At 37.1% G+C, this 27,247-nt stretch overlaps 1 protein-coding gene across 4 annotated transcripts in view; it reads left to right on the top strand.

The window, feature by feature from the left end:
* Positions 1-27,247, top strand: part of ASH1L (ASH1 like histone lysine methyltransferase) — a 176,288-nt gene that overhangs the window by 95,272 nt on the left and 53,769 nt on the right. For all 4 annotated transcript variants that reach the window (XM_055323449.1, XM_055323448.1, XM_055323447.1 and 1 more), the window contains one exon: positions 19,974-20,068. In XM_055323449.1, coding sequence (XP_055179424.1) covers positions 19,974-20,068 — 95 coding nt within the window. The remainder of the gene's footprint in view (positions 1-19,973; positions 20,069-27,247) is intronic.

Here is a 27,247-nt window from a genome sequence, read left to right on the forward strand (position 1 = left end):
ACCTTGGACAGGAGTCTTTGGTTCCACCACTGCCATGTAACATTTTGGGCACTTTAGTTTCTCTGAAATAATAAAAATGAAATTTTATGAATAAAATGAATCTTTTGAACTATACAGTTCGTATACAGATGAAATTACTGATGTTAGTAAAAGATTAAATGACTTACTCAGATCACACATCATTTTTAGGTAAACCAGGTTGAAAATTCAGTTTATTTGATATTTCAGTCACTAAGCAAATGAAAGTAGGTCTTGAACTCACAATCTCAAGATCAAGAGTCACATGTTCTACTGACTGAGCCAGCCAGGTGCCCCACCATGAGAATAAGACTTTTTTTCTTCGCCTTTCTATTTAAGATTTATTTGTTTGTTTTAGAGAGGGAGGGAGCATGTGTGCAAGTGGGAGAGGGACAAAGGGAGGAGGAGGGGCAGAATCTCAAGCAGATTCCCCACTGAGCACAGAGCCCAATGTGGGGCTCGATCTCACCACCCTGAGATCACAACCTGAGCAGAAATCAGGAGTTTAACACCCAACTGTCTGAGCCACCCAAGATTTATTTTCTTAGCAACTTTGAAATATACAATATAGCATTTTTAAAAAATTTATTTAAATCCAATTACTTAACACATAATGTAGTATTGGTTTCAGAGGTAGAGGTCAGTGATGCATCAATCTCATTCCATCATGTGCCCTCCTAATGTGCATCACCCAGTTACCCCATTCCCCAATTCCCCTCCCCTCCAGCAACCCTCAGTTTGTTTCCTATGATTAAGAGTCTCTTCTTAAAAAAAAAAAAAAAAAAAAAAAGAGAGAGAGAGAGAGTCTCTTCTGGTTTGTTTCCCTGATTTTGTCTTGGTCTATTTTTTCCTCTCTTCCCCTAGGATCCTCTGTTTTGTTTCTTAAATTTCACATATGAGTGAAATCCTATGATAATTGTCTTTCTTTGATTGACTTATTTCACTTAGCGTAATATCCTCTAATTCCATTCACATCATTGCAAATAACAAGATTTCCTTATTTAATTTTTTTGATGGCTGAGTCATATTCCATTGTGTATATATACCACATCTTCTTTATCCATTCATCCATTGATGGACATCTGGGCTCTTTCCATGGTTTGGCTGTTGTGGACATTGCTCCTATAAACATTAGGGTGCAGGTGCCCCTTTAGATCATTACATTTGTATCTTTGAGGTAAATACCCAGTAGTGCAATTGCTGAGTCGTAGGGTACCTCTATTTTCAACTTTTTGAGGGATATCCATTCTGTTTTTCAGAGTGGTACACCAGCTTACATTCCCACCAGCAGTGTACAGGGTTCCTCCTTTTCCTCATCCTTGCCAACATCTGTCATTTCCTGACTTAGATCTTTAGCCTTCTGACAGGTGTAAGGTGGCATCTCATTGTGGTTTTGATTTGTATCTGTTCATGTCTTCTGCCCATTTCTTGACTGGATTGTTTGTTTTTTGGGTGTTGAGTTTGATAAGTTCTTTATAAATTTTGGATACTTAGCCCTTTATCTGATACGTCATTTGCAAATATCCTCTCCCATTCTGTTGGTTGTCTTTTGGTTTTATCGAATGTTTCCTTTGCTGTGCAAAAGCTTTTTATCTTGATGAAGTCCCAATAGTTCATTTTTGCCTTTTGTTCTGCTCTCCTTTTAGAGACGTGTCTAGCAAGAAGTTACTGTGGCTGAGGTCAAAAGATTGCTGCATGCGTTCTCCCCTAGGACTTTGGATTCCTGTCTCACATTTAGGTTTTTCATCCATTTTGAGTCTATATTTGTGTACAGTGTAAGAAAGTGGTCCAGTTTCATTCTTCTATGTGTGGCTGTCCAATTTTCCCTACACTATTTGTTGAAGAGACTGCCTTTTTTTCCATTGGATATTCTTTCCTGCTCTGTTGAAGATTAGTTGACCACAGAGTTGAGAATCCATTTTTGGGTTCTCCATTCTGTTCCATTGATCTATGTGTCTGTTTTTCTGCCAGTACCCAATATATAATATAATATAGCTTTATTAACTATAGTTGCCATGCTGTACATTACATTACATCCCCATGGCTTGTTTGTTTATTTAATATCTGGAAGCTGTACCTTTTGACTCCTTTGACCCATTTCACCTAACCTAACCCCCCAGAGCCCCACACTTCTGGCAACACCAGTATGTTCTCTGAGCTTGGTATTTTGTTCTTTGGGTTTGGGGGTTTTTTGTTTCTGTTCTTGTTTTAGATTCCACGTATAAGTGAAATCACATGATATTTCTCTCTGTTTGACTTCCTTTACTTAGCATGATGCCCTCAAAATCCATCTGTGTTGTTGCAAATCGCAAGATTTTATTAATTTTTATGACTGAATAATATTTCTTTGTGTGTGTATATACCATATTTTCTTTATCCATTCATCTATCAAGGGACATGTAGGTTGCATTCATATATTGTAAATAGTGCTACAGTGAACATGAGGTTGCATATATCTTTTCCAGGTAATATTTTCATTTCTTAGGATAAATACCCAGAAGTAGAATTGCAGGATCGTATGGTAGTTATATTTTTAATTTTTTTGAGGAACCTCCATGCTATTTTCCACAGTGGCTGCACCAGTTTTCATTCCCACCAACAGCACACACAGGCTCCCTTTTCTCCACTTCCTCCCAGCATATGTTGTTTCTTGCGTTTCTCTTCTTTTTGCTAACAGCCATTCTCATGAATATGAGGTGATCTCTCATTTGTGGTTTTGAGTTGCTCTTCCCTGATAATGAGTGATGAGCATATTTTCATGTGTCCTTTGGCAATCTGAATGTCTTTGGGAAAATGTCTACTCAGGTCAGAGCCTCCACCCATTTTTTAAGTTGAATTGTTTGTTTTTTACTGTTGAATTGTACAAGTTCTTTATATTTTTTAGATATTAACCTATTATCAGATAGATGATTTACAAATATTTTCTTCCATTTGGTAGATTGCTTTTTCATTTTATTGGTGGTTTCCTTTGCTATACAGATGACCTTTAGTTTGATGTAGTCCAACTTGTTCATTTTTACTTTATTTGCCTTTGCTTTTGGTATCAGATTCAAAAAATTATTGTCAAGACTGATGTCCCATGATAAAGTATTAAAAACAAAGGTACCTTCATGTTTTAATATATTTTAATTAACTACTATTGGCTTAAATACATATAACATGAAATTAACCATTTTAATAATTTTAAGTGCACTGTTCAGTGGCATTAAATACACTACTTTGCTGTGTAACCATTATCACTGTCCATCTTCAGAGCTTTTTCATGTTCCCTAGCTGAATGTTTCTCTCTAAAGTATGCATTCTAGTGTCTCCTCCATTGCTATCCAAGTGAAATTATATATATATATATAATATATATATATATGAAATATGAAATATATATATGAAATAATTGGCACACAGTAGGCACTCTGCATCTCACTCTCCCCAAGAGTGTTTCCTATCCTCCTCCTTTTTCTAAACAGTTTTATTGAGATGTAATTCACATACCATACAATTAACCTTATTTTAAGTTCATAGTTTTTAGTATATTACATTAATTTTTACCATGTAAGCATGAATACTTCTGTAATATGAATTCATATATTTATAATATTTATATTTTATTATTAAAATTAGTTTCTTATTGTGGTAAAATACCAGAATTTGACATTTCCAACATTTTTTAAGTTTACAGTTTGGTGTTATTAATTGTATTCACAGTATTGTGCAGTCTTTACCACCGTCTATTTTCAACATTCTTATTTTTTTTTAATGTTTTTATTTATGATAGTCACAGAGAGAGAGAGAGAGAGGCAGAGACACAGGCAGAGGGAGAAGCAGGCTCCATGCACTGGGAGCCCGACATAGGATTCGATCCCGGGCCTCCAGGATCGCACCCTGGGCCAAAGGCAGGCGCCAAACCGCTGCGCCACCCAAGGATCCCTCTTATTTTTTTTTAAATATATTTTTAAAGATTTTATTTATGGGCAGCCTGGGTACCTCAACAGTTTAGCACCACCTTCAGCCCAGGATGTGATCCTGGAGACCTGGGATCCAGTCCCATGTCAGGCTCCCTACATGGAGCCTGCTTCTCCCTCTGCCTGTGTCTCTGCCTCTCTCTCTCTCTCTCTCTCTCTCTCTCTCTCTCTCTCTCTCTCTGTGTGTGTGTGTCTCTCAGGAATAAGTAAATAAAATCTTTAAAATAAATAAATAAATAAGATTTTTTTTAAATTTTTATTTATTTATGATAGTCCCAGAGAGAGAGAGAGAGACAGAGAAGCAGACTCCCTGTTGAGCAAGAAGCCTGAGGTGGGGTGGGTCTTGATCCCAGGACTCAGGGATTGGGACCTCAGCTGAAGGCAATCGCTTAACCAACTGAGCCACTCAGGTGCCCTCCAACATTTTTCATTCCCCCCAGACAGTCTAACCTTTAAGCAGTAATGTCTAATGTGCTTTGCATTTGTCAGTTTGCCTATTGTAGCTGTCCCATGTAAATTGAATCATAGAGTATTTGTCCTTTTTTTTTTCTGGATTATTTGATAGTGTCTTAAGTGTTCACCCATATTGTAGCACGGGTCAGAACATTATTCTTTTTTACGGCCAATATAACATTCCATTTTATGGATGTGCTACATTTTGTTTACTTTCTCATTTGTTAACAAACACGTGGGTTGTTTCTACCTTTTGGCTCTTGTGAATAATCCTGCAGTGAATGCTGGCATAGGTGTATTTGAGTCCCTGCTTTCAGTTTTTGTGGCTATGCTTTGAAGTAGAAGTGCCAGATCTTTATTATGTTTAGCTTTTTAAAGAACCACCAAACTTTTCCACAGTGGCTGTTCGATTGACTGTAGATTGTAAAGCTATTGATTTGAAATCTTTCTTCTGTTTGAATGTATGTATGTTTTACCTATAAATTTCCTTTTTACCACTGTTTTTACTGTATCAGATAAGTTTTATTTGTTTGTGTTTTCATTCTCATTCACTTCAAGATACTTTCCATTTCCCCTTGTGATTTCTTACTAGACCTATTGGTTGGTTAAGAGTATGTTTGATTTCCACGTTGGATTTTCCAGATTTCCTGATCAGAGAAAATATTCTGTATGATTTCAGTCTTTTTAAATCTATTAAGACTTAACTTGTGGCCTAATATATGACTTGTCCTGGAGAATGTACTATGTGCATTTGAGAAAACTATGTAATCTCTTGTTACATGAAGTATTCTTTTATATTTCCTTTAGATCTAATTGGTTGTAATGTTCAAATCTGTATTGATCTCTGTAGTAGTGGTTCTAACCATTACTGAAATTGGTTGAAGTCTCCAGCTATTCCTGTACAGCTGTCTGTTTTTTCCTTCAATTCTTTGAACACTTCTTCATACATTTTGGGTCCTTTGATGTTTGGTGAGTATGATGATTATTGCTTCTAAGTGGACAGATTCTTGTCAATATTTAATGTCCTTCTTTGTCTCTTTTAACAGTTTTTTACTTGAAATCTCTTTTGTCTGATACTATAGTCATTCTATTCTCTCTGGTTACTGTTTACTTGAGTATCTTTTTTCTGTCTTTTTCCTTTCAACCTCTTTGTGTCCTGATCAAAAATAAGTCTCTTGAGGCCTGGGTTGCTCAGTCAGTGGAGCATCTGACTCTTGATTTCGTCTCAGGTCATGATCGCAGGGTCTTGAAATTGAGCCCCACTTTGGGGTTCTCTCTTCCTCTGCCCCTCCCACCCTCCACTCGTGCCTACACGCATGCTTTCTCTCTCTCTAAAATACATAAATAAAATAAAATAAAAATAGAGTTTCCTATAGACAGTATATAGTTGAATCATGTTTTTTTCTTTTTCTTTTTTTTTTTTATCCATTTTGTTTCACTCTGCCTTTTGTCTGGAGAGTTTCATCCACTCACATTTAAAATAATTACCAAGGGATCCCTGGGTGGCGCAGCGGTTTGGCGCCTGCCTTTGGCCTGGGGCGCGATCCTGGAGACCCGGGATCGAATCCCACGTCGGGCTCCCGGTGCATGGAGCCTGCTTCTCCCTCTGCCTGTGTCTCTGCCTCTCTCTCTCTCTCTCTCTCTCTCTCTCTCTGTGACTATCATAAATAAATAAATAAAAATTTAAAAAAATAATAATAATAATTACCAATAGGGAAGAACTTACACTTGTCAAAATATTGTTATTTCCCATATGTCTTACAGCTTTTGAACCTCATGTCCTCTTCTGTCTTCTTTTGTGTTTAGTTGATCTTTTTGTAGTGAAACGTTTTGATTCTCTTCAGTCCTTTTTGGGTGTAGTCTATAGCTCTTTTTGTTATGGTTACCATGGAGATTACATATAACTTCCCAAAGATATAACTATATAATTTGTATTGATACCAAGTTAATTTCAATTACATACACAAACTGTACTCCTGTAAAGCTCCATATACATGCCCTTTTATGTTATTGATGTTACATATTACATTTTTTTCTGTCTCCCAAAATATTCATTTATAAGTACTTTTTATGTATTTGTCTTCTAAGTCCTGTTTCCTGATCTCTTTTTTTCTATAGTCTCCCATCATGATTAAAGTAGTAACAGGCTCTTCTTACCTTTTTTTCCTAGAAGAAAACAAAAAAATAATTTTCTAAAGTAATAAATGATACTGTTGTCAACCAATGTGTCCAGAAGTGACTTTTTTTTTTTTTTTAAATAAAAAGCAGGTAAGATTGCATTAACAGAGATGATTAAAGAACTCTCCATGTGTGATTTGGCTTCTAATGTGGAGTTAGAGCCATCAGGCCATAACTGTGTATTTGTGGGAATTCTAAATCATGATTTATTAAAGCTCAGTCTTCCACTTGGGAATGGAGATGGGTTAGAGAGTCCACAATCACATTTACATTCTGCTCTCTTTTTTTACAGAAGCCTCAGTCTCTCTCATGTTTATGGCCAGGGAAAAGTTTGTTTGCAGCTGCCATTAACTAGACAGCAGCTGCTGTGTTGCTCTTCCCGCCCCCCGCCCCCAGTGGTAGTAAAGTGACTTCATTAACAATTGTTATTTCTGCTTTGATTGTTCCTCAATATAGGCCTGATGGATTTAATAGATAAGATTTAATATACATTAATAAATAACAAGATCTAAGATGCTTCAATTAATTATATTCTACATAGAATGGGATATTATATAGCCTTAAAAAGGAAGGAAATTTGAAAATCTTCTACAAGGTGTATATATGTATGTACAAATCCGTGTGTATTAATTTTTTATTACTGTGTAACAAATTTACCACAATCTTAACAGTTTAAAACATCACCCACTTATTATCTCAAGGATAATTTCCCCAGAATTTCAGGAGTCTGGGCACTTCAGCTCTGTATCTCACAGGGCTCAAATCAGGGTATCAGCTGGGTCTGTGATCTCATCCGAGGCTCACCTTTTATTCTAAACTCCTATTCATTTTCTTGTAGTTGCAGAGCTCAGCGGTGGTTTTCTTCTTTAAGGGCAGCAGCGGGATCCCTGGGTGGCGCAGCGATTTGGCGCCTGCCTTTGGCCCAGGCGCGATCCTGGAGATCCGAGATCGAATCCCACGTCGGGCTCCCGGTGCATGGAGCCTCCTTCTCCCTCTGCCTGTGTCTCTGACTCTCTATCTCTCTCTCTCTCTCTCTCTCTCTCTCTGTGACTATCATAAATAAATTTAAAAAAAAAATAAAAAAAAATAAGGGCAGCAGCAAAGAAAAAGAGAGTCTGCTTCTTCAGGTCTCTGAGCTCAGGGAAAACCTAAACATTTGAGATTCAATTCATATACCATACAGTTAACCCATTAAAAGTATACATTTCAATGACTTTTGATATATTCACAGAGTGTACATTCATCACCACAATCAATCTTAGAACATTTTCATTATCGCAGAAAGAAGCTCCATGTACTTTAGTGATGATCTCCCCTAATTTCCTCATCTACTTTCATCTGCTATCTGTCTCTGTAAATGTCTTTTCTGGACATTTTGTATATGGAATCACACAAAATAGGGTCCTTTGTGACTGATTTATTTCACTTACCATATTGTTTCCAAGATTCATATATGCTGTAACATATATCATTTCCTTTTTTCTTCTCAAATATCTCCCACTGTTGGATATACCACATACCACATTTCAGTTACCCATTTGCCAGTTGGACACTTGGGTTTTTTGTACTTTTTTGCTGTCATGATTAATGCTGCTATGAACATTTTTATACATCCAAAATGTAGTTTTTATAGTTTCATAGTAATTGAATATGTAGACATATTATAGTTTCATAACATTTCAGTTATTTCTTTTTTTTTTTTAAGATTTTATTTATTTATTCATGAGAGACAGAGAGAGAGAGAGGCAGAGACACAGGCAGAGGGAGAAGCAGGCTCCATGCAGAGCCTGATGTGGGACTCGATCCCAGGACTCCAGGACCACACTCTGGGCCAAAGGCAGGCGCTAAACCACTGTGCCACCCAGGGACCCCATTTCAGTTATTCCTAATAGTTCCTCCTATAGATGATGCCCAGAGGCACCTAGGTATATTTTGACATTAGTTTATGAGATAAAATGTTAGGGCTGGTAAAGTTTACGTAGTAATCTGAAAATGTAATCTTAACTTTTCACTTTATTTAAAAAGGTGTCCTGCTTCTCAGTGCTTTCAAGTTGTGGGGTAACAGGGTTTTGATTGATAGAAGGGTTAGGGACAGATGACATCACAAAGAAATATGCTTTCACATCCTCCCCTCTGAGTTTCCCATCCTAGGACAAACCCTGCCATACTGCTGTGCATGAAAGAGCATCACAGGGATTCATTCATGGCCCTGTTCTCTGTAAGTTTTGTTCAGAAATACTTTACCCCAGGTATGATTTAATATACCTTTTCATAGGTAATAGGATTTTCCGTTTTGTTTGTTTTTTTTTAAGATTTTATTTGTTTGACAGGTTGGGGGGTGCAGAGCGTGGGCACACAAGCAGTGGGGAGCAACAGGCAGAGGGAGAAGGGGAAGCTCAGCAAAGAGCCCAACATGAGGCTAGATCCCAGAATGCCAAGATCATGACCTGAGCCAAAGACTGATGCTCAACCAACTAAGCCATCCAGGCACCCCAGGAGTTTCCTTTTAATAGGATTCTGGAAATCTCCCTATTGATAATTATGCTAAAATCATGTAAAATTAGTATTTTCAAAAGTTTAACTGCATGTAGAGTACAGAGTAGATTGTCTAAGGAAAAAAGGGATAGAGTCACATGATTCTTAAATTAATTAAGGAAAGTGCATTAAGTTGTGATTATAGAACCAGTCTCAAATCCAACTCCATCACTCACTAACGTACCTATATGAAGTTGGGTGTGTTCTGAACCGAAGTCCTCAGTGTCCTCATCTGAACAGTGGCACTGTTAAAGAGGACCTATTTCATAGACCTGTGGAGGATTAAATGCTTAACATGTAGGAAGTAAGTAAATATTCAATAAATTTTTTAAATATCTTTCCTGGGACACCTGGGTGGCTCAGCGGTTAAGCATCTGCCTTCACACCCAGGGTGTAATCCTGGAGTCCCAGGAATGAGTCCCGCATCAGGCTCCCTGTACGGAGCCTGCTTCTCTCTCAGCCTGTGTCTCTGCCTCTCTCTCTGTCTCTCATGAGTAAATAAATAAAAGCTTTAAAAAAAAAATGACTTTCTTACTCCATTATCACTAATTGTGACCTCAGATGAAAATAACTCCTTTAAGACTTTATTTATTTGAGAAAGAGCAAGAGCACGAACAGGGAGAGGGGTGGAGGGAGAGGGCAAAGCAGGCTCCTCATTGAGCCAGGAGCCAAACTCGGGATTACATCCCTGGACCCCAGGATCACAGCCTGAACCACTCAGGTGCCCCTTGTTACACTCCTTAAAGTATTCATTCCTCTTACCCACAAGATCTGCTAATTTTCCCCAATTTCTCCATCCTTTCCTCTCAGTGCTTATCCTAGGTGTTTGCTATACGTTGTCAAAACTACCTTCCTTAAAAAAAAAAAAAAAAAAAAAAAAAAACCTACCTCCTTCTTCCCTTTTACTTGACAAACAACCCCACTCATTCTTTCAAACCTTATTCAAAATCTGAAACATTTTCTCATTAAAGTGTCTTTAATTCTCTGTAGTTGAAATTAATTTTACATTTCGTTTTCTTTTAGTAAAGGTTAGTAATCTGGGCATGTTTGCTTCCATCATACCATAAATTTCTTTAGGCCATGAGTTCACTTCCTTTGTCTTGTAAATCTTATAGGACCTAGAGTTTTTAAAATATATTTTAAAGAGAAAAAAAGAACCAACTGCCTGAATTCCTAAAATATAATACATACGACCTAAAATCTTAGAAAATTTTAAATTCTACAAGTAGCATCTACCCTCTTACTTGGCAACAAATATGTAAGGAAATTATTTCAGTTTATGCTTTTCCTATTCACCCAAGAAAGATACTCCAAAATATAGTAAATGACAGATTTTGTGTTGAAGGTTTATAGTCTATGTGTGTGTGTGTAAAAGCACGGTTTCTGTGATCAACTTTTATTACATTACAATTTGTATGTTCCCTTGACATTTACACAGAGAGTTTTTATATACATTGTCATTTAAGTCAGTTATATTTTATTGCATCTGTCATAACCCTAAACTCTTAAGAGATCATATCTCTTATCACAATAGCCTTTCAAATATGTTCTATTATGTTTTCCACCGGAACAGTGTTTTAATTTAACCCCAATACAGATTGTCTTTACCTTTCATCATGATTTTGGTCCTGTCTTTCCTGTAGCTATTTGGTTTTAAAGAAATTTATACTTATTTAAACACTAAATCCTATTATCAGAGTGAATTAGATTATCTTACAAAAAAATTTTAATATACTCCCTACATGATTTATTTATTCTCTATTTTTATGCATAGTCTATGATAACTTAAGAAAATGATCACCAAGATTTTATAGAAACACATATAACTTTCACCCAGATTTATCCAGTTTTGATATTCTGCCACTTCTTTCTCTACTCCCTTCCCTACCTCGCCTGTCCTCACCTCTCCTCTCTTAGCCTCTCACTCTCACACGCACACACACACACACTTTTTTCCTCAGTTATTTGATGATAAGAAGTTAAGACATTCTGACACATTACTCATAAATATTTCAGCATGTATTTCCTAAGATCAAGGGACATTTTCTTATATAAGCAGGATAAAATATTAAATTCAGGATCTTTAACATCACTACAATACTATTACCTAACATACAGTTCATAATTAGCTTTCACTCGTTGCATCAGTAATGTCCTTTATGACAGCTTTTTTAATAGATTCAGGATGCAGTATATGATCATATGTCACATCTTGTTGACGTTTATTCCCCTATAATTTGAACAGTGCTTCAGTCTGTCTTTGACTTTCATCATATTGACATTTTTTAAAAGTACAGAAGAGTTGTTTCCAAATAAAAGATCATTAAATGTGAGTTTTTCTGATGTTTCTTCATAAATAGATTAAGTATGCATCTTTGGCAGGAGCACCACAGAAATGTGATGTTTTCTTCTCAGTGAATCAGGAAGCATAGGGTATCACTGCACAGTGCCAGTGGTGATAATTCACTTGGATCAGTCCCTATGCCATCCAGCAGGTTATTTCATTGTAAAGTTGGAGTTTTCCTATAAAACTAATATTTGCAGAGATGCTTTAAAATTATGTTAATATCCTGTTCCTTATTAGACTTTCACCTAGTAGTTTTAGCATCTGTATCTAATTCCTAAATTTTACATTCTTTTTATAGTTTGAGATATAATTGACATATAAAGTATTGGTTTCAGGTGTATAACATAATGGTCCAGTATATGTATGTACTGTGAAATGATCACCACAATTAGTTAACATCCATCACCACACATACGTACAGTTTTGTTTCTTGTGATAAGAACTTTTAAGATCCACCACTCTCTTCACAAACTTTTTTTTTTTTTCTCTTCACAAACTTTATGCAGTACAGTATTATTAACTATGGCCTCCACGCTGTGCATCACATCCCCAGGAATTCCTTTTCTCATAACTGAAAGTTTATTTACACCACTTCTACACATCTTCACCCATCCTGCAACTCTACCTCTGGCAGCTACTAGTCTGTTCTTTGTATCTAGGAGTTTGAGTTTCTGTTGTTCTTGAAAATTCCACATATATATTAGATCATATGGCATTTGTCCTTCTCTGATTCATTTCACTTAGCATAATGCTTCAAGGTCCATCTGTATTGTGATAATGACAGGACATCCTTGTTCGTTTATTTTTATTTGAGAGAGAATACAGGGGAGGGACAAGGGAGAGAGTCTTTTTTTAAGATTTATTTATTTGAAAAAAAAAAAAGATTTGAGAAGGTAGAGGGAAGAGGGGCAGAGAGTTTTAGTCAGACTTCACACTGAGCAGCATGGAGTCTGATGCGGGGCTCTATCCCACAACCCTGAGATCAGGACCTGAGCCGAAACCAAGAGTCAGTCACTCAACCGACTATGCCACTCAGGCACCCTAGGACATACTCCTTTTTATAACTAAATAGTATTCTTGTATGTATATACATACATACATTTTCTTTTTCCTTTATCTGTCAGTAGACACGCTGTTTCCATGTTTTGGCTGCTGTAAATAATGCTGCTGCTGCATTGAACAAGAGTGCGAATGTCTTTCCCTATTTGTATTTCCATTTTTTCTTTCTTTCTCTTTCTTTCCTTTCTTCCTTCCTTCCTTCCTTGCTTTTTTCTTTCTTCATTCATTCATTCATTCATTCATGAAAGACGGAGAGAGAGGCAAAGACAGGCAGAGGGATAAGCAGGCTCCCTGTAGGGAGCCTGATGTGGGACTGGATCCCAGAACGCCAGGGTCATGACCTGAGCCAAAGACATACGATCAACAGCTGAGCCACCCAGGTGTCCCTCTTTGTCATAAATTAATTGACCATTTTGTTTGGGTTTATTTCTGGGCTCTCCCTCCTGTTGGTAAGTGTGTGTGTTATCATGCCAGCACCATATTGTTTTGATTACTGTAGCTTTGTAGTATAGCTTGAAATCAGGAAGTGTTCCTCCAGCTTTTTTGTTTTTTCTCGATTGCTTTGGTCTTTTATAATTCCACACAAATTTGGGTTTGTTTGTTCTATTTCTGTGAAAATGCCATTGGAATTTTGTTAGGCATTGCATTGAATCTGTAGAATGCTTTGGCTGATATGGACATTTAATAGTATTAATTCTTCAGGTGCATGAGCATAGAATATCATTCCCTTTGTGTCATCTTCAGTTTTCTTTCATCAGTGTCTCACAGTTTTCAGAGTGTAGGTCTTTCATCTCCTTGGTTAAGTTTATTCCTAGGTATTTTGTTCTTTGTGGTGCAGTTGTGTATGGGATTCTTAATTTCTGTTCCTGCTACTTATTTAGTGTATAGAAACACAACTGATTTCTATGTATTGATTTTCTATCCTGTAACTTTTCTATTTTTTTTAAAGATTTTATTTATTTATTCATGATAGAGAGAGAGGCAGAGACACAGGCAGAGGGAGAAGCAGGCTCCATGTAGGGAGCCCGACGTGGGATCGATCCCGGGTCTCCAGGATCGCGCCCTGGGCCAAAGGCAGGCGCTAAACCACTGTGCCACCCAGGGATCCCCCTGTAACTTTTCTAAAGTCTTTTATTGCTTCCAATAATTTTTTGGTGGAGTCTTTAGGGTTTTCTGTGTATAGTATTATGTCATCTGCAAGCGTGACAGTTTCACTTCTTCCTTACCAATTTGATGCCTTTTACCTTTTTTTTCTTGTCTGATGTTTTGGTTAGGACTTCCAATATTATGTTAAATAAAACTGGGGGGAGTGGGTATTCTTGTCTTGTGCCTGATCTTAGAAATATTATTCTTTGGTTCCTTGAGATGTAAAGTTATATTGTTTATTTGAGATCTTATTTCTTAATGTAGTTAGTTATCACTATGAGATCTTATTTCTTAATGTAGTTAGTTATCACTATGAACTTCCCTCTGATAACTGCTTTTGCTGCATTCAGTAAGTTATGGTGTCTTGTATTTCCGTTCATTTGCCTCTGGATGTTTTTTTCTTTTGATTTCTTCATTGGCCCATTGGTTGTCCCTAGCGTGTTTTCTAATCTCCACATATGTGTGAATGTTCCAGTTTTCTTCCTATAGTTGATTTCTACTTAAGTACCATTGTGGTTGGAAAATATGCTGGATATTATTTCAGTCTTCTTAAATTTATAAAGATTTGTTTTATAACCTAACATTTGATCTGTTTTGGAAGATGTTCATGTGTGCTTGAGAAGAATGTGTATTCTCTTGCTTTTGGATGAATTGTTTGGTATATGTCTGTTAAATCCACCTAAATTATCTAACTAGAGGCCTATCCCTTGAGGCCACAGCTGTGAAGATAAGCTGATAGGCCTGTTTCATGGAGAGCCTGGGCATTTCTGCCTGCTGCCTGTGAGCTGCTGGATGGGAGGGCAGGTAGCTGGCTAAAAACTGTTTCTGTGTTTGTTACAGTCCCTTCACAGACTGGTAAGTGTAAGTGTTTGCTCGAGTTCTGTGAACCACTCTTGCAAATTAATCAGACCCAAGGAAGGAGGTCATGGGAACCCCTGGTTTGTGGCCTAATTGGTCAGAAGTTGTCAGTAACATAGGGACATAGTGTTATTGTGATCGGCATCTGAAGTGGAAGTGGGGGCAGTCTGATGGGGCTGAGCCCTTAACGTGTGGGACCTGATGCTGTCTCCAGGTCGGTGGTGTCAGAATTAAGTTTTAAGGGAACCCTGGGTGGCGCAGCGGTTTGGCGCCTGCCTTTGGCCCAGGGCGCGATCCTGGAGACCCGGGATCGAATCCCACATCGGGCTCCCGGTGCATGGAGCCTGCTTCTCCCTCTGCCTGGGTCTCTGCCTCTCTCTGTGTGTGTGTGTGTGTGTGACTGTCATAAATAAATAAAAAAAAATTAAAAAAAAAAAAAAAGACCAACCCTACAAGCCCTCAGTGGCAACCCTTTAAAAAAAAAAAAAAAAAAGAATTAAGTTTTAAGACACCAAGCTGGTATCACAGAGAATTGGCTGATGTGGAGTAAAATCCCACACATTTGGTGACCAAAAGTGTCATAAATACAGTATTATGCGTAAAAATAAAGGAGACACACAGGAAAGAAACAGTAAAGAAAAACTGAGTTGTTTATTTTTCTTTTTTTGTTTCTTTTTTTGTTTATTGGTGTCTTGTTTTGTTTTCTGCACAGGAAGGAAAAAACTGGGTTTATTGGAACATAAAATGCACCTCATATATATGCACATAATACTCTGAATAATTTTCTAAGTAGGCCAATTATTAAGTTTTTCTATAGGCTTATAACCTATATTAACATTTTGAGGATATTTTTTCTAAACTTAAGACATTTGGAACAGTATACCAGTTAGAGTGTTTCCTTCCAATTTGTACAAGTATAGCCTATTAACTTGAGGGTTATAGAAAGAAAAGGTCTTTATTAGACATTCATTAAAGATACAATATTTATTACATTTAAATCAATTTGTTAAAAATAATAAAATAAATAAATAAATTTGTTCATACCTGGTGATTCTTATTTTGCCGATCTTAAGTTAAGCAGTCCATTTTCATAAATTGATTTGTTTCTCAGATAAAAATGCCCTGGAAGCTCTTATTCTGTTCCTTTTTACAGTCTTAACAGGTGGTCCGTTTGAGGTGATGCCTCTAGCTAATATTGGGGAATCTGCAGCCATAATTCTGTTCCCAGTTGTATTACTAGTCAGAAATTACTGATGCAGCCCTTTACTGAAACCTTTTTGATGTCTCAGTTTTGCTTGTAGCTGAGGCTTTTGGCCAATCGTGTGGAAAAATCAGTAACCACCTTTAGATGGTAAGAGTGGTGACTTTGGTTAACCTCTTAAATTACGAGTAATCTCATAATTAATGGAAGTGGAGTCCTTAGTATAGTCAGCCAAACAGATTTGATCAGAAGTTATTCAGAGATTGAAAATATATCACAGACAATTCTCTAGACTTTTCCAGTATATTCAGTAAAACCTATGCCGTGATCGTCACCAAATGACAGGGATCCCCAAATCTAGAAGGAAAAGAAAGAAAAAATCTTTCTTGATAAAATGATAAAGTTTTGACAGTTATTTCAGTCCCTTATAGGAACATTAATATGCTTTTCTCCAAACCTAAAAATTCCTAATAGATAAAACATAATTCACATTAATAAACTATGACTTATCTTTTGTTAACTTAGGGAACTTGAACTTTTTGATTTTCAGGTTCTCTTCATGTTATTTGTTTGCCAAACAGGACAGATTTTAGAATACTGATACATTCGTTGAAATCTGGATTCTGCCAGAAATTCCCTTATATACTCTCTCTCACAAGGTGCTAGAGTAAGCCCTTGGTATGACTCAGCAGCTGTCTGGGAAACTTGAAAGAAGACATCTTAGTGGTTTAGTTATTTGGGGTTTGGGGCCAAGATTAGAGATGACAAGATTTAAAAATGAGGTAATAAATGCCTGAAGTCAAGACATGGTTATAGACAACATTTAAGATAAACATAGTAGCCTTTAATAATCATTATTAGGAATGCTTGCTTTTTCTCTTTTTTCTTAAATATTTGTATACTTTTTCTCCCATTTGATGGATTTGTCTGTTTGAATTTGATATCTCTGCATTGCATTCAAATGATAAATTATTAAAACTAATAAACTACCAAAGAGAGAGAAAACCGGGCACAAATACTAAATGGGTTGCATTTATAAATAGAACATTATGAAAGGGAAATTACTTTCTTTTGATAAGAAAGGCAAAAGGGTTTTTGCATTTACACACATATACATAGAAATAGTCATCTCGTTTTGCAGCTTCAGCCATAGGCCAAAAGTATACACCTATCACAGAAACTTATTGTTTAGCTTACTATATGTTGGAGCAGTTATGTATCTGAAATGGCTATTTTCATTCCGACAGATTTTCTCCTGGGTGATTTGAACTATTAGTGTCACACACACAATGAATACCATGGAAAATGTCTAGGAATGTTCGGAATCTCCAAGACAAACTAACAGAGCCAGATTCTCTCTCAGTTGACCACTCTGCACAGCTCACATGGAATAGAATATTGGAAAATGCATGAGAGAGAGAAAGAGTCCCATGCTGTTATCACCAACAAGGAAATCAGTGGTCATACCTAAAATTAGACCCAAAATCAGACTTTGCCAAGAGCTAGGAAACTGATTCCTCATATGATTGTAATCTCCATAGAGATGCCACAGATTCTGGACATCAGCATTGCAGAATCAGGGATGAAGTTGTTTTTGTTGGAGAATTGGTCAGTAATTGGTTTTGGGTGCAATCATGGGGGCTTATATTTCATTTGGTAGGTTGAAGAGTACAACTGTACAGGTTACCCTGGATTTTTTTTGTAGTTTGGTATGTTTGCTCTTTTCAGGATGCCCAGTATTGCCCTCCCTGACTGCTGTCTGTTACCTGCTTACTAGTCCTTGGAGAAGCAGGGGGAAATGTTGGGTTTGCTTCAATTCCTTTTGTCACTAAATAGAAACTTTTATGTTCTTCAATTTGCTTGTGTAAGTCTTAAATCTAATAAACTATAGACCGAATTTTCTCTCATACAGAGTGCTTGGTTCTAGACACAGTTGTCTTCTTACCCTATTTGACTTGGATTCATGATGAAGAAATGTAATTTTTAGTTGGATTAAAAATTTCGTATCTCTGTTCCCAGTTATTTTGAGTTTTTTAAAATGAGAAAAGTGGTTTTTAGGTACAAGTAGAATAGCCTCGGATCTTAATCTTTGACACTGTTACCCAACTCCTTACCAATGCTTTAAACACTTGGCATGACTTCATTCACAATCTCTGACCTCATCTGGACTCCTTCAGCCTTCTTTTATCAGTGCTCTCATTCTCTGGTCCCGTTCCAGTTTGCTCTTCTACCAGCCATTTGTTTCCTCTGTTTCCCAAATCCTCTCATTGCCGAGACTCAGTAATAAAACAGAGCTGAAAGTCACTCCCTTAGAAAAGCCTTTCATTTTAATTATTGGCCTAGCATTTATTATTTTCCGATTTGTTCTCCTCTGCTTTCTTAGTTTTTCTTACGTCTTCGTTTGTCTACCTAAGAACAGTGTAAACTGTCATATTCACCAATGCCTCTTAGCACTTAGGACAGGACCTAGTAGGCTTAATGAGTGCTCATTGAACAAATAAATGAATGATCCTGTAGAAGGAACCAGTGTTCAAATTTAAGAACTTCAGGTTCTATGAATAACTTATTTTGGGGGCCTCAATTTTCTCATCTGCAAAAATGTGTATTAGTATACCTGTTTTTTGCAAAATAGAATACACTTGTATTTTAAAAAGCAGTGTGTTGGGGATCCCTGGGTGGCTCAGCGGTTTGACCCAGGGCGCGATCCTGGAGTCTCGAGATCGAGTCCCACATCAGGCTCCTGGCATGGAGACTGCTTCTCCCTCTGCCTGTGTGTCTGCCTCTCTCTCTCTCTCTCTCTCTCTCTCTCTCTCTCTCTCTCTCTCTCATGAATAAATAAATAAAATCTTTAAAAATAAAATAAAATGAAAAGCAGTGTGTTGTGATTCATAGGGAAAAGAAATAAATCAACCCTGCCTTATTTACTGGAACTTAAAGGCAAAATAAAATCAGAGTAGACTAAGTGAGGCCCTTCTGAAATCCTTTCTTTTCACTTTTTCCTCGTTTCCTTTTTATTTTCCCTTTTTCCCCCTTTTATGTATTTGTGGAATGTCTTTAAGACTGATCTCATACCAAACATTAGAAACACAGACCACTAGACAAGTGGAAGAGTTAAGTCTATGGAGACATTGTAGAATAAGAAGAATAATCAGTGAGTAGGAACTAGTCAAGAAACGGAGGTTTTTATCTTAAATCTGCTTAGTAGCTACTAAAATTAAGGCAAGTCACTTGACTTCATAGAGCATCTGTTTTCAAATCTGTAGTTTAAAGCTCACATTTTCTTTTTACCCACTTCATAGGACTGATATAAATGATAATATGTGAAAGTACTTTATAACCTATAAATCATCAGGGATACCTGGCGCTCAGTTGAGGGAGCATGCAACCCTTGATCACGGGGTTGTGGATTCAAGCCCCACATTGGGCATACAGCTTTCTTAAAAGAATTTTTTTTTTTAAATATAGGTGCCTGGGTGGCTCAGTTGGTTAGATGTCCAACTCTTGATTTCAGCTCAGGTCATGATTTCAGGATCATGAGGTCGAGCCCCATGTCAGACTCCACACTCTGCATGGAGTCTACTTGTCCCTCTCCCTGTGCTCCTCCTCCTGTTCACTTGCTTACTCTCTCTAAAATAAATAAACAATATATTTTTTAAAATTTAAAAACTTTTAGGGATCCCTGGGTGGCGCAGCGGTTTGGCGCCTGCCTTTGGCCCAGGGCACGATCCTGGAGACCCGGGATCGAATCCCACATCGGACTCCCGGTGCATGGAGCCTGCTTCTCCCTCTGCCTATGTCTCTGCCTCTCTCTCTCTCTCTCTGTGACTATCATAAATAAATTAAAAAAAATTTAAAAAAAAATTAAAAAATAAAATAAAAAATAAAATTTAAAAACTTTTAAATAATAAATATATAGTATAAATCATTGGTCAAATATAAGATAATTATTATGATCAGATCTGAAATTTAGGTTCCTTTTACAAAACTGTTGGAAAATGCTAACATGGTTCTTTTTTATGTGTAATTCCTAAAAGACAATTCCAAAAATATAGATTGTAAAAATACATGAATGTACTTAATATCCCTCCCCAAAAAAGTATGCGTTTAAATTTGAGCCCCACTGTTAAAACAAGTACTCTTGACAAAGGATCTGTTTTCTCTATTTGACCACAGGAGATTTCGTACCCTCTGATTATTTTCCATTCTTTTCTGATCACAGCCCAAAGAGCCGATTGATCCAATTAAAGAAAGAAAAGCTGGAATACACTCCAGGAGAGCATGAGTATGGATTATTCCCAGCCCCTATTCATGTTGGTGAGTACTTAGTGTATACAATATATTGCTGTATTTCTTGCATTTGGATGAAATGTCTTCATGTTCTTATTATTTCTACATCTCCAGTGGGGTTGAGCTCTTTCTTTATCATTTAATTTATACTCACTCTGAAGAATTCCGCAAATTCTTTGCTATCTAGGAGTCAAAATGACATGAATCTTTCTTACTCCAGTTTCAATAAAAAACACTGTGTCTGTAGCTTTTGATTCTGAGTATGTCATCTAGGAAAACCCAGCGATTTACCACTTGAGTTTCAAATGTTTTCCCTATTCAGAAAGAGAAGATTTATGGATATGTAGTAATCAAAGAGAGCCTAATACTTTTGCAGATCATTTATCTGCTTGAAAATTGAGCAAGATTTATCTTTCTATTCATTTGGGGGGAAAATGTCAAGGCTTTGTTTAGCATTGGGGTAATTTTGCCTTCTAGGATCCTACTGTTGAGCTTACCAGATAAGTAAAAGGTACCTAGAAGTCATCCTGGATTCCTCCCGTTCCATCAGTGCCATATCCAGTCCATCCCCCAAGTTCTTTTTTTCTTTTCATCCCCCCAAGTTCTGCTGTTACCCTCCTTGCAGTACATCCCACTCTTCTCCAGATCCCAGTGTCACTCTCAAGTGCGTTCCACATTTAACTTTGGCTCAGGCTCCTGCAGCAGCCTTCTGACACATGTGTCCATTTCCATTCTTGCTCCCCTCCAGCTCACTCTCCACACAGTAAAAAAAAGAATAATTAGATTATACTTAAAACCTTATGGTATCTTACTATCAGAGTAAACTGTAAGCTCCTTACCATAGCTTTTGACAATGACCTGGTCCCAGGGGCACCTGGAGGCTCAGTCGGTTAAGCAACCAACTCTTGATTTTAGCTCAGGTCCTAATCTCAGGGTCCTGGGATCGAGCCCCTCAGCAGGCTCCATCCTCAGCGGGGAGTCTGCTTCAGGATTCCCTTTCCTTCTGCCCCTCCCCCCCTAGATAAATAGATAAATCTTTTATTTATTTTATTTATTTTTATTTTTTTAGATAAATCTTTTTAAAAAGAGAATGACCTGGTCCCTAACTGCCCACCTCTCCCCATCGTCCCTATCTCTCTGTTCCCATCTCTCCCTTATCTACTGTATTATATCTTGCTGGTCTTGTCTCAGATCCTAGAACAGACTAAGGCCTTTCCCACTAGAGTATTACTATGCTTATTATTCCCCCTGCCTAAAAAGCTGTTCTTACTCTTCCTATGGTTGGTTTATTATCCTTTAAGGATGAGAAATACCCACTTAAATGTCATTTTTTTTAGAATTGCTTTCTGATTGTCCCACCAAAGAGGGTCCTTTCCATTACTCCACACCAGAGCACCCTGTTCATTTATTTCTATAATCCATGATTACTCTCTTTACTCATTAGTTCTCTGTCTCCCTCATTAGATTATAGGCTCCAGGTGCAGGATCATTTGTCTCTCTTATTTTCCTTTGATTTCCTAGTGCCTGGTACATAACAGAAGTTTGACAAATACATGCTCAAATGACAGTAAAAGAAGAGAAATCAGGATGACCTATTGAATTGGAGGTGACAGGAGCAATGTACTTATGTACTTCTATATAGTAGATTTTGACCCTATGCATTACGGTATTCTCTTTAAACTGTGATTTGCTTGGCCTCATGACTGTGGGACTCTTCTCTGTGTTATGATTGTCGAATCACCTTGGTCTCTCCAGAGGGTCCAGGACCAGCAGTGTACTTAAGGAAGCAAGCATAGATGACACATTCTATAATAACAGTTTGCTTTATTCTATACTGGGTGGATAGAGAATGGTTTAACTCCAACATGAAGTTCCAAGGTTTAGTTCTCTTACCTTAATGAAGGTAAGAGTAAGTTTTGCATTCTCCGGGATTACTGCCAAGGTTCTTCTGAAAGAGCTTTTTGTTGTTACTAGTGATGTCATAGCACTGGAAGTAGTCTCAGCAGATTTAGCTATTTCCTAGAACCTGATAATAATAAGCAGGCTTAGAAAGAAGTAATTTAAAAGACCCACTTAGGGGTGCCCGGGTGGCTCAGTGGTTGAGTGTCTGCCTTCAGCTCAGGGCATGACCCTGGGGTCTCAGGATCGAGTCCCACATCGGGCTCCCTGCATTGGAGCCTGCTTCTCCTTCTGCCTCTATCTCTGCCTCTCTCTCTCTCTCTCTCTCTGTCTCTCTCATGAATAAATAAATAAAATATTATAAATAAATAAATAAATAAATAAATAAATAAATAAATAAATAAATAAATAACTGACCCATTTAAAGAAAAACCACCATTTTGGTCTTACTGATTTTGTCCTGGATGTGATCTAACTTAATGAAGCTTGAATTTTTCAAGGGTATGAAGGTGTTGGTTCATTCCATGGAAAATGGGAAGAATAATAAGCCAGTATTTCTCTCGCATCTCTGGCACACATAGTGGTTAGGTCCAGAATAGAAATCTCTTAATTTAAATAAAGATTTTATCTCCACATCCCCATTTTAATGTCCCACTAAGACTAATTTGTACTCAGTGGTCTGCAAAGTGAATAAATAGTGGAAAAACATTTCCAAGTGTAGTGGGTCTTTTTCCCTGTGAAGCAGGGAAGCAGGCTCTTGGGGGATAGACTTTTTTTCCTGGACACGCAGTTTTGTTGATCAAATAATATTTTATGATTAGGCTAGGGTGGTAGGCCAATCAGTTCTGAACAGGTCATTTCCTGTATCACATAAACAAAGAACATGAACATGACTTTGAGTCAGCCAGTCCTGGGTTCATCTCTGTCTCTGCTGTATTAATTATATGACTAGGGTAGCCCCGGTGGCGCAGCTGTTTAGCGCCACCTGCAGCCCAGGGCGTGATCCTGGAGACCCGGGATCGAGTCCCACGTCAGGCTCTCTGTGTGGTGCCTGCTTCTTCCTCTGCCTGTGTCTCTGCCTCTCTCTCTCTCTCTGTCTCTATGAATAAATAAAATAAAATAAATCTTTAAAGAATATATATATATATATATATATATATATATATATGAATAAAGTAGTTCTATAAATAAAATAATGAATCTTACCAGTGATGGAATCGGAATCAGTAAGTGGAAAATGATGTTTCTTTTTTAAACGTTTAAGGAAATCAGGTTTATCTCATTAGAGCAGTTTATTTCAAATAAAATTTTACTTCTCATGTTAGTTATGAAAATGTATATTATACCCTTGCATTTATAGTCTATTGATTTTTTTTTTAGATTTATTTATTTATTTATGAGAGAGAGAGAGAGGCAAAGACATAGACAGAGGGAGAAGCAGGCTGCCCTCAAGGAGCCTGATGTGGGACTCCCATCCCAGGACCCCGGAATCACCACCTGAGCCAAAGGCAGATGCTCAACTACTAAGCCACCCAGGCACCCCAATAGTTTATTGATTTTTGATGAGAGTACCATGGCAGTTGAATGAGGAAAGTATGATATTTCAGTAAATGGCTCTATGATAACGATATATACACATAACAAAAGGTTGAACTTGGATGCTTGCCTCACACCATATGAAAAATTAACTCAGAATTGATCATCAACCTAAATATAACAACTAAAACTATAAAACTCTTGAAGAAAACATAAGAGGAAATCTTCATGGGATGTCCGGGTGACTCAGTGGTTGAGTGTCTGCCTTGGGCTTAGGGCGTGATCCCCAATCCAGAGATCGAGTCCCACATTGGGCTCCCTATGAGGAGCCTGTTTCTCCCTCTGTCTGGTCTCTGCCTCTCTCTCTGTGTCTCTCATGAATAAATAAAATCTTAAAAAAAAAAAAAAAGAAAAAGAAAAAGAGGAAATCTTCATGACCTTGCATTGGGCAATAATTTCTTGGTTATAACACCAAAATCCTGTTCAACAAAAGAAAAAGATGCAAATTGAATTTGGTCAATATTTAAAACTTTTGTGCTTCGAAGAACACCATCAAGAAACTGAAAAAACAGTGCACAGAATGGGAGAAATATTTACAAACTATGTATCAATTAAGAGACTTGTATCCAAAAACCCATAAATATAAAGAACTATTGAGACTCAAATTAAAAAGGCAAACACACACAAAGACAACATAATTTTTTAAATGGGTAAATTATCTGAATAGACATTTCTTCAAAAGAGATATACATATGGCCAATAAGCATGTGAAAAGATGCTCAACATCATTAGTTATGAGGGAAATGGAAATGAAAACCATAATGAGGTACCACCTCACACCCACTAGAATGGCTTTAATTAAAGTACTGATGCACATGTGAAGAAACTGGAGCCCTCATACATTGTTGGTGGGAATGGGAATGGTATAACCCTCTCTGGAAAAACATTTTGGCAGTCCCTCAAAAAGTTAAACATGTAGTTACCATCTGACCCAGCAGTCTTGCTGCTAGGTATCTCCCCAATAGAATTGAAAACACATGTCCATACAAAAACTTATACAGAAATGTTCATAGCAGCAATATTTAAAACAGCCAAAAGATGGAAGTAACACGAGTTTCCCACAGTGGATAAGTGGATTAACAAAATGTGCATACAGTGGAATGTTCTTTGGCAATAACAAGAAATGAGATTGAAACATGTAACAAGAGGGATGAACTGTGAAAACATTATGCTATATAAAAGAGGCCAGTCACAAAACGCATATTTGCTTTATGATTCCATTTTTTTAAAGATTTTATTTATTTATTAGAGGGAGAGCATGCACATATAAGGCGGTGGGGGTGGGTGGCAAAAGAGGAAGCAGACTCCCTACTGAGCAGGTAGCCCAACGAGGGGCTTGATCTCAGGACTCTGAGATCATGACCTGAGCCGAAGTCAGATCCCTAACCAATTGAGCTACTCAGGTGCGTCTATGATTCCATTTATATCAAATGTCCAGAATAGGCAAATATATAAAAGCACAAAGTAGATTAGTGATTTATAAGATCTAAGGGTAGGGAGGAATGGGGAGTAACTGCTAATGGGTACAGAGTTTCTTTTGGGGGTGACAAAAATGTCCTGAAATGAAGTTTGTTGTGTTAGAGGTCTCCACGGAAACAACCAAGATATATGTAGAGTGTTTTTTTTTTTTAAAGATTGTATTTATTTATTCATGAGAGGCAGAGACATAGTCAGAGGGAGAAGCAGGCCCCATGCAGGGAGCCTGATGTGGGACTCAATCCTGGGAACCACAGGATCACGCATTCACTCAACCACTGAGCCACCCAGGTGTTCCAGTTTTTTTTTTTTTGTTTTTTAAGTGAGCTCCACACCCGGTGTGGGGCTTAAACTCACAACCCTGAGATCAAGAGTCACATGCTTTATCGACTGAGCCAGCCAGGTGCATTTTTTAAAAATTAGGTCCCTATCTTTCTCATTCTAATAGGTTTTTTTTAATAGATTTTATTTGTGACATTTTATTTATTATTTTTTAAGTAAGCTCTATGCCCAGCATGGGGCTTGAGCTCAAGACCCTGAGATCGAGAGTTACATGCTGTACTGACTGAGCCAGCCAGGCACTCCTGTAGAGATTATTTTAAGGTCTCCGTTTACACTGTAGCGGCGACTGGCAAGTCCAGTATCTGCAGGGCAGGCCAGCAGAATGGAGACCCAAGGGAGGGTTGTTTTCACAGCTCAAGGAGTCTGAGGGCAATCTACTGAGAATGCCCTGTGTGGAGGTCAGTCTCTTTTCTTACTAAGGCTTTCAACAACGGTTTGGCTGAATCCTAACCACATTATGGAGGGTAATCAGCTTGACTCAACCTAGTGATTTAAATGTTAATTTCATCTAACAGTTACCTTCACAGACACATCTAGAATAATGTTTGACCAACTATCTAGGTGTCTACTGTAACCTAGCCAAATTGACACATAAAATTAACCGTCACCAAAACTCCATGTGCTAAAACCCACTGCATAGTACACTTAAAAAGAATGAATTCTTAAAGAAAAAAAAAAAAGATTGAATTCTATGAAATGTGAATTATGCTTCAGTAAAGCTGTTATTTTGAAAGTGTAGTTACGTTGTTTTGATCAGGCATATATTAACCAAAATTATAGTGATTACACAATGCAAAAGAAAAATTTTAATACTTTGAGTCTTATGGTCACAGGTACTTTTATTGTTATTTTTATTTAAATTTAGTTAACAAAATGCATTATTAATTTCAGAGGTAGAGGTCAATGATGCATCAATCTTATATAACACCCAGTGGTCATTATATGACATGCCCTCCTTAATGTCCATCACCCAGTTATCCTGTCCCTCACAGGTACTATTAAATGTGAATCGAAAAAATAAAATAAAATAAAATAAATGTGAATCGAAACACGTTTTTTGGAGTAAAAGGATAGGTTCAATAAAAGAACTTTTAAGCATGAAAAGATATATAATAATAAGACAAAATCCTTTGGAATAAGTGGAATAGAAATAATGTTCAAAGATAAATGATTTCAATTTCTAAATGTTAAAGAAGAGAATATTCCTTTTTTAATGAATAACAATAAGTATTGAATCTTTTTAGTATGCAGATTCATCATTTTAAAATGATAAAACCATATATAACATCATTTGCAGGGGAGGGGCATCTGGCTGGCTCAGTCTGTAAAGCATGGGACTCTTGATCTTGGGCTCATGAGTCAGTCCCTATGTTGGGTATAGCGATTACTTGGAAATAAAATCTTTTAAAAAAATAATAAGGAGATTCATAGTTTTTCAAAATTCTTCTGGGGAGCAAAAAATGTGAGGACCTGGTCTTTCACATTTGTTTTGGGAATCAGGCCATGATTCAGATTCTACCTCCACCAGTTACTATCTGCCTGACTTTGGGCAAGCTGACATATCTCAAGGCTCCAGATTCTTTATTGTAAAATAGAAATTAATATGCATATTAAATAAAATAATGCATATAAGATACTTAGCACATTACCTAGGACATAGTAATCATTTAATAAAAGATAACTACTGAATCAGAGTTGGCTTTTTATGATAGATCACCAGGCAACAAAAATCTGTTACTTAGTACATAGCTATTACCTCTGGCAGTTATTATTAAATATATTATGATGCCCTTTTTTGCTGAGCTCACAAAATAATTCAGAATTCTTTCAAACACAGCTCTTCTTTGTTGCCACTGCCAGTCATTGAGACTTAATGCCAAATCTTGACTCCTT

The sequence above is a fragment of the Nyctereutes procyonoides genome, unplaced genomic scaffold, assembly GCF_905146905.1.
Source record: "Nyctereutes procyonoides isolate TBG_1078 unplaced genomic scaffold, NYPRO_anot_genome, whole genome shotgun sequence".
Classification (NCBI taxonomy): Eukaryota; Metazoa; Chordata; class Mammalia; order Carnivora; family Canidae; genus Nyctereutes; species Nyctereutes procyonoides.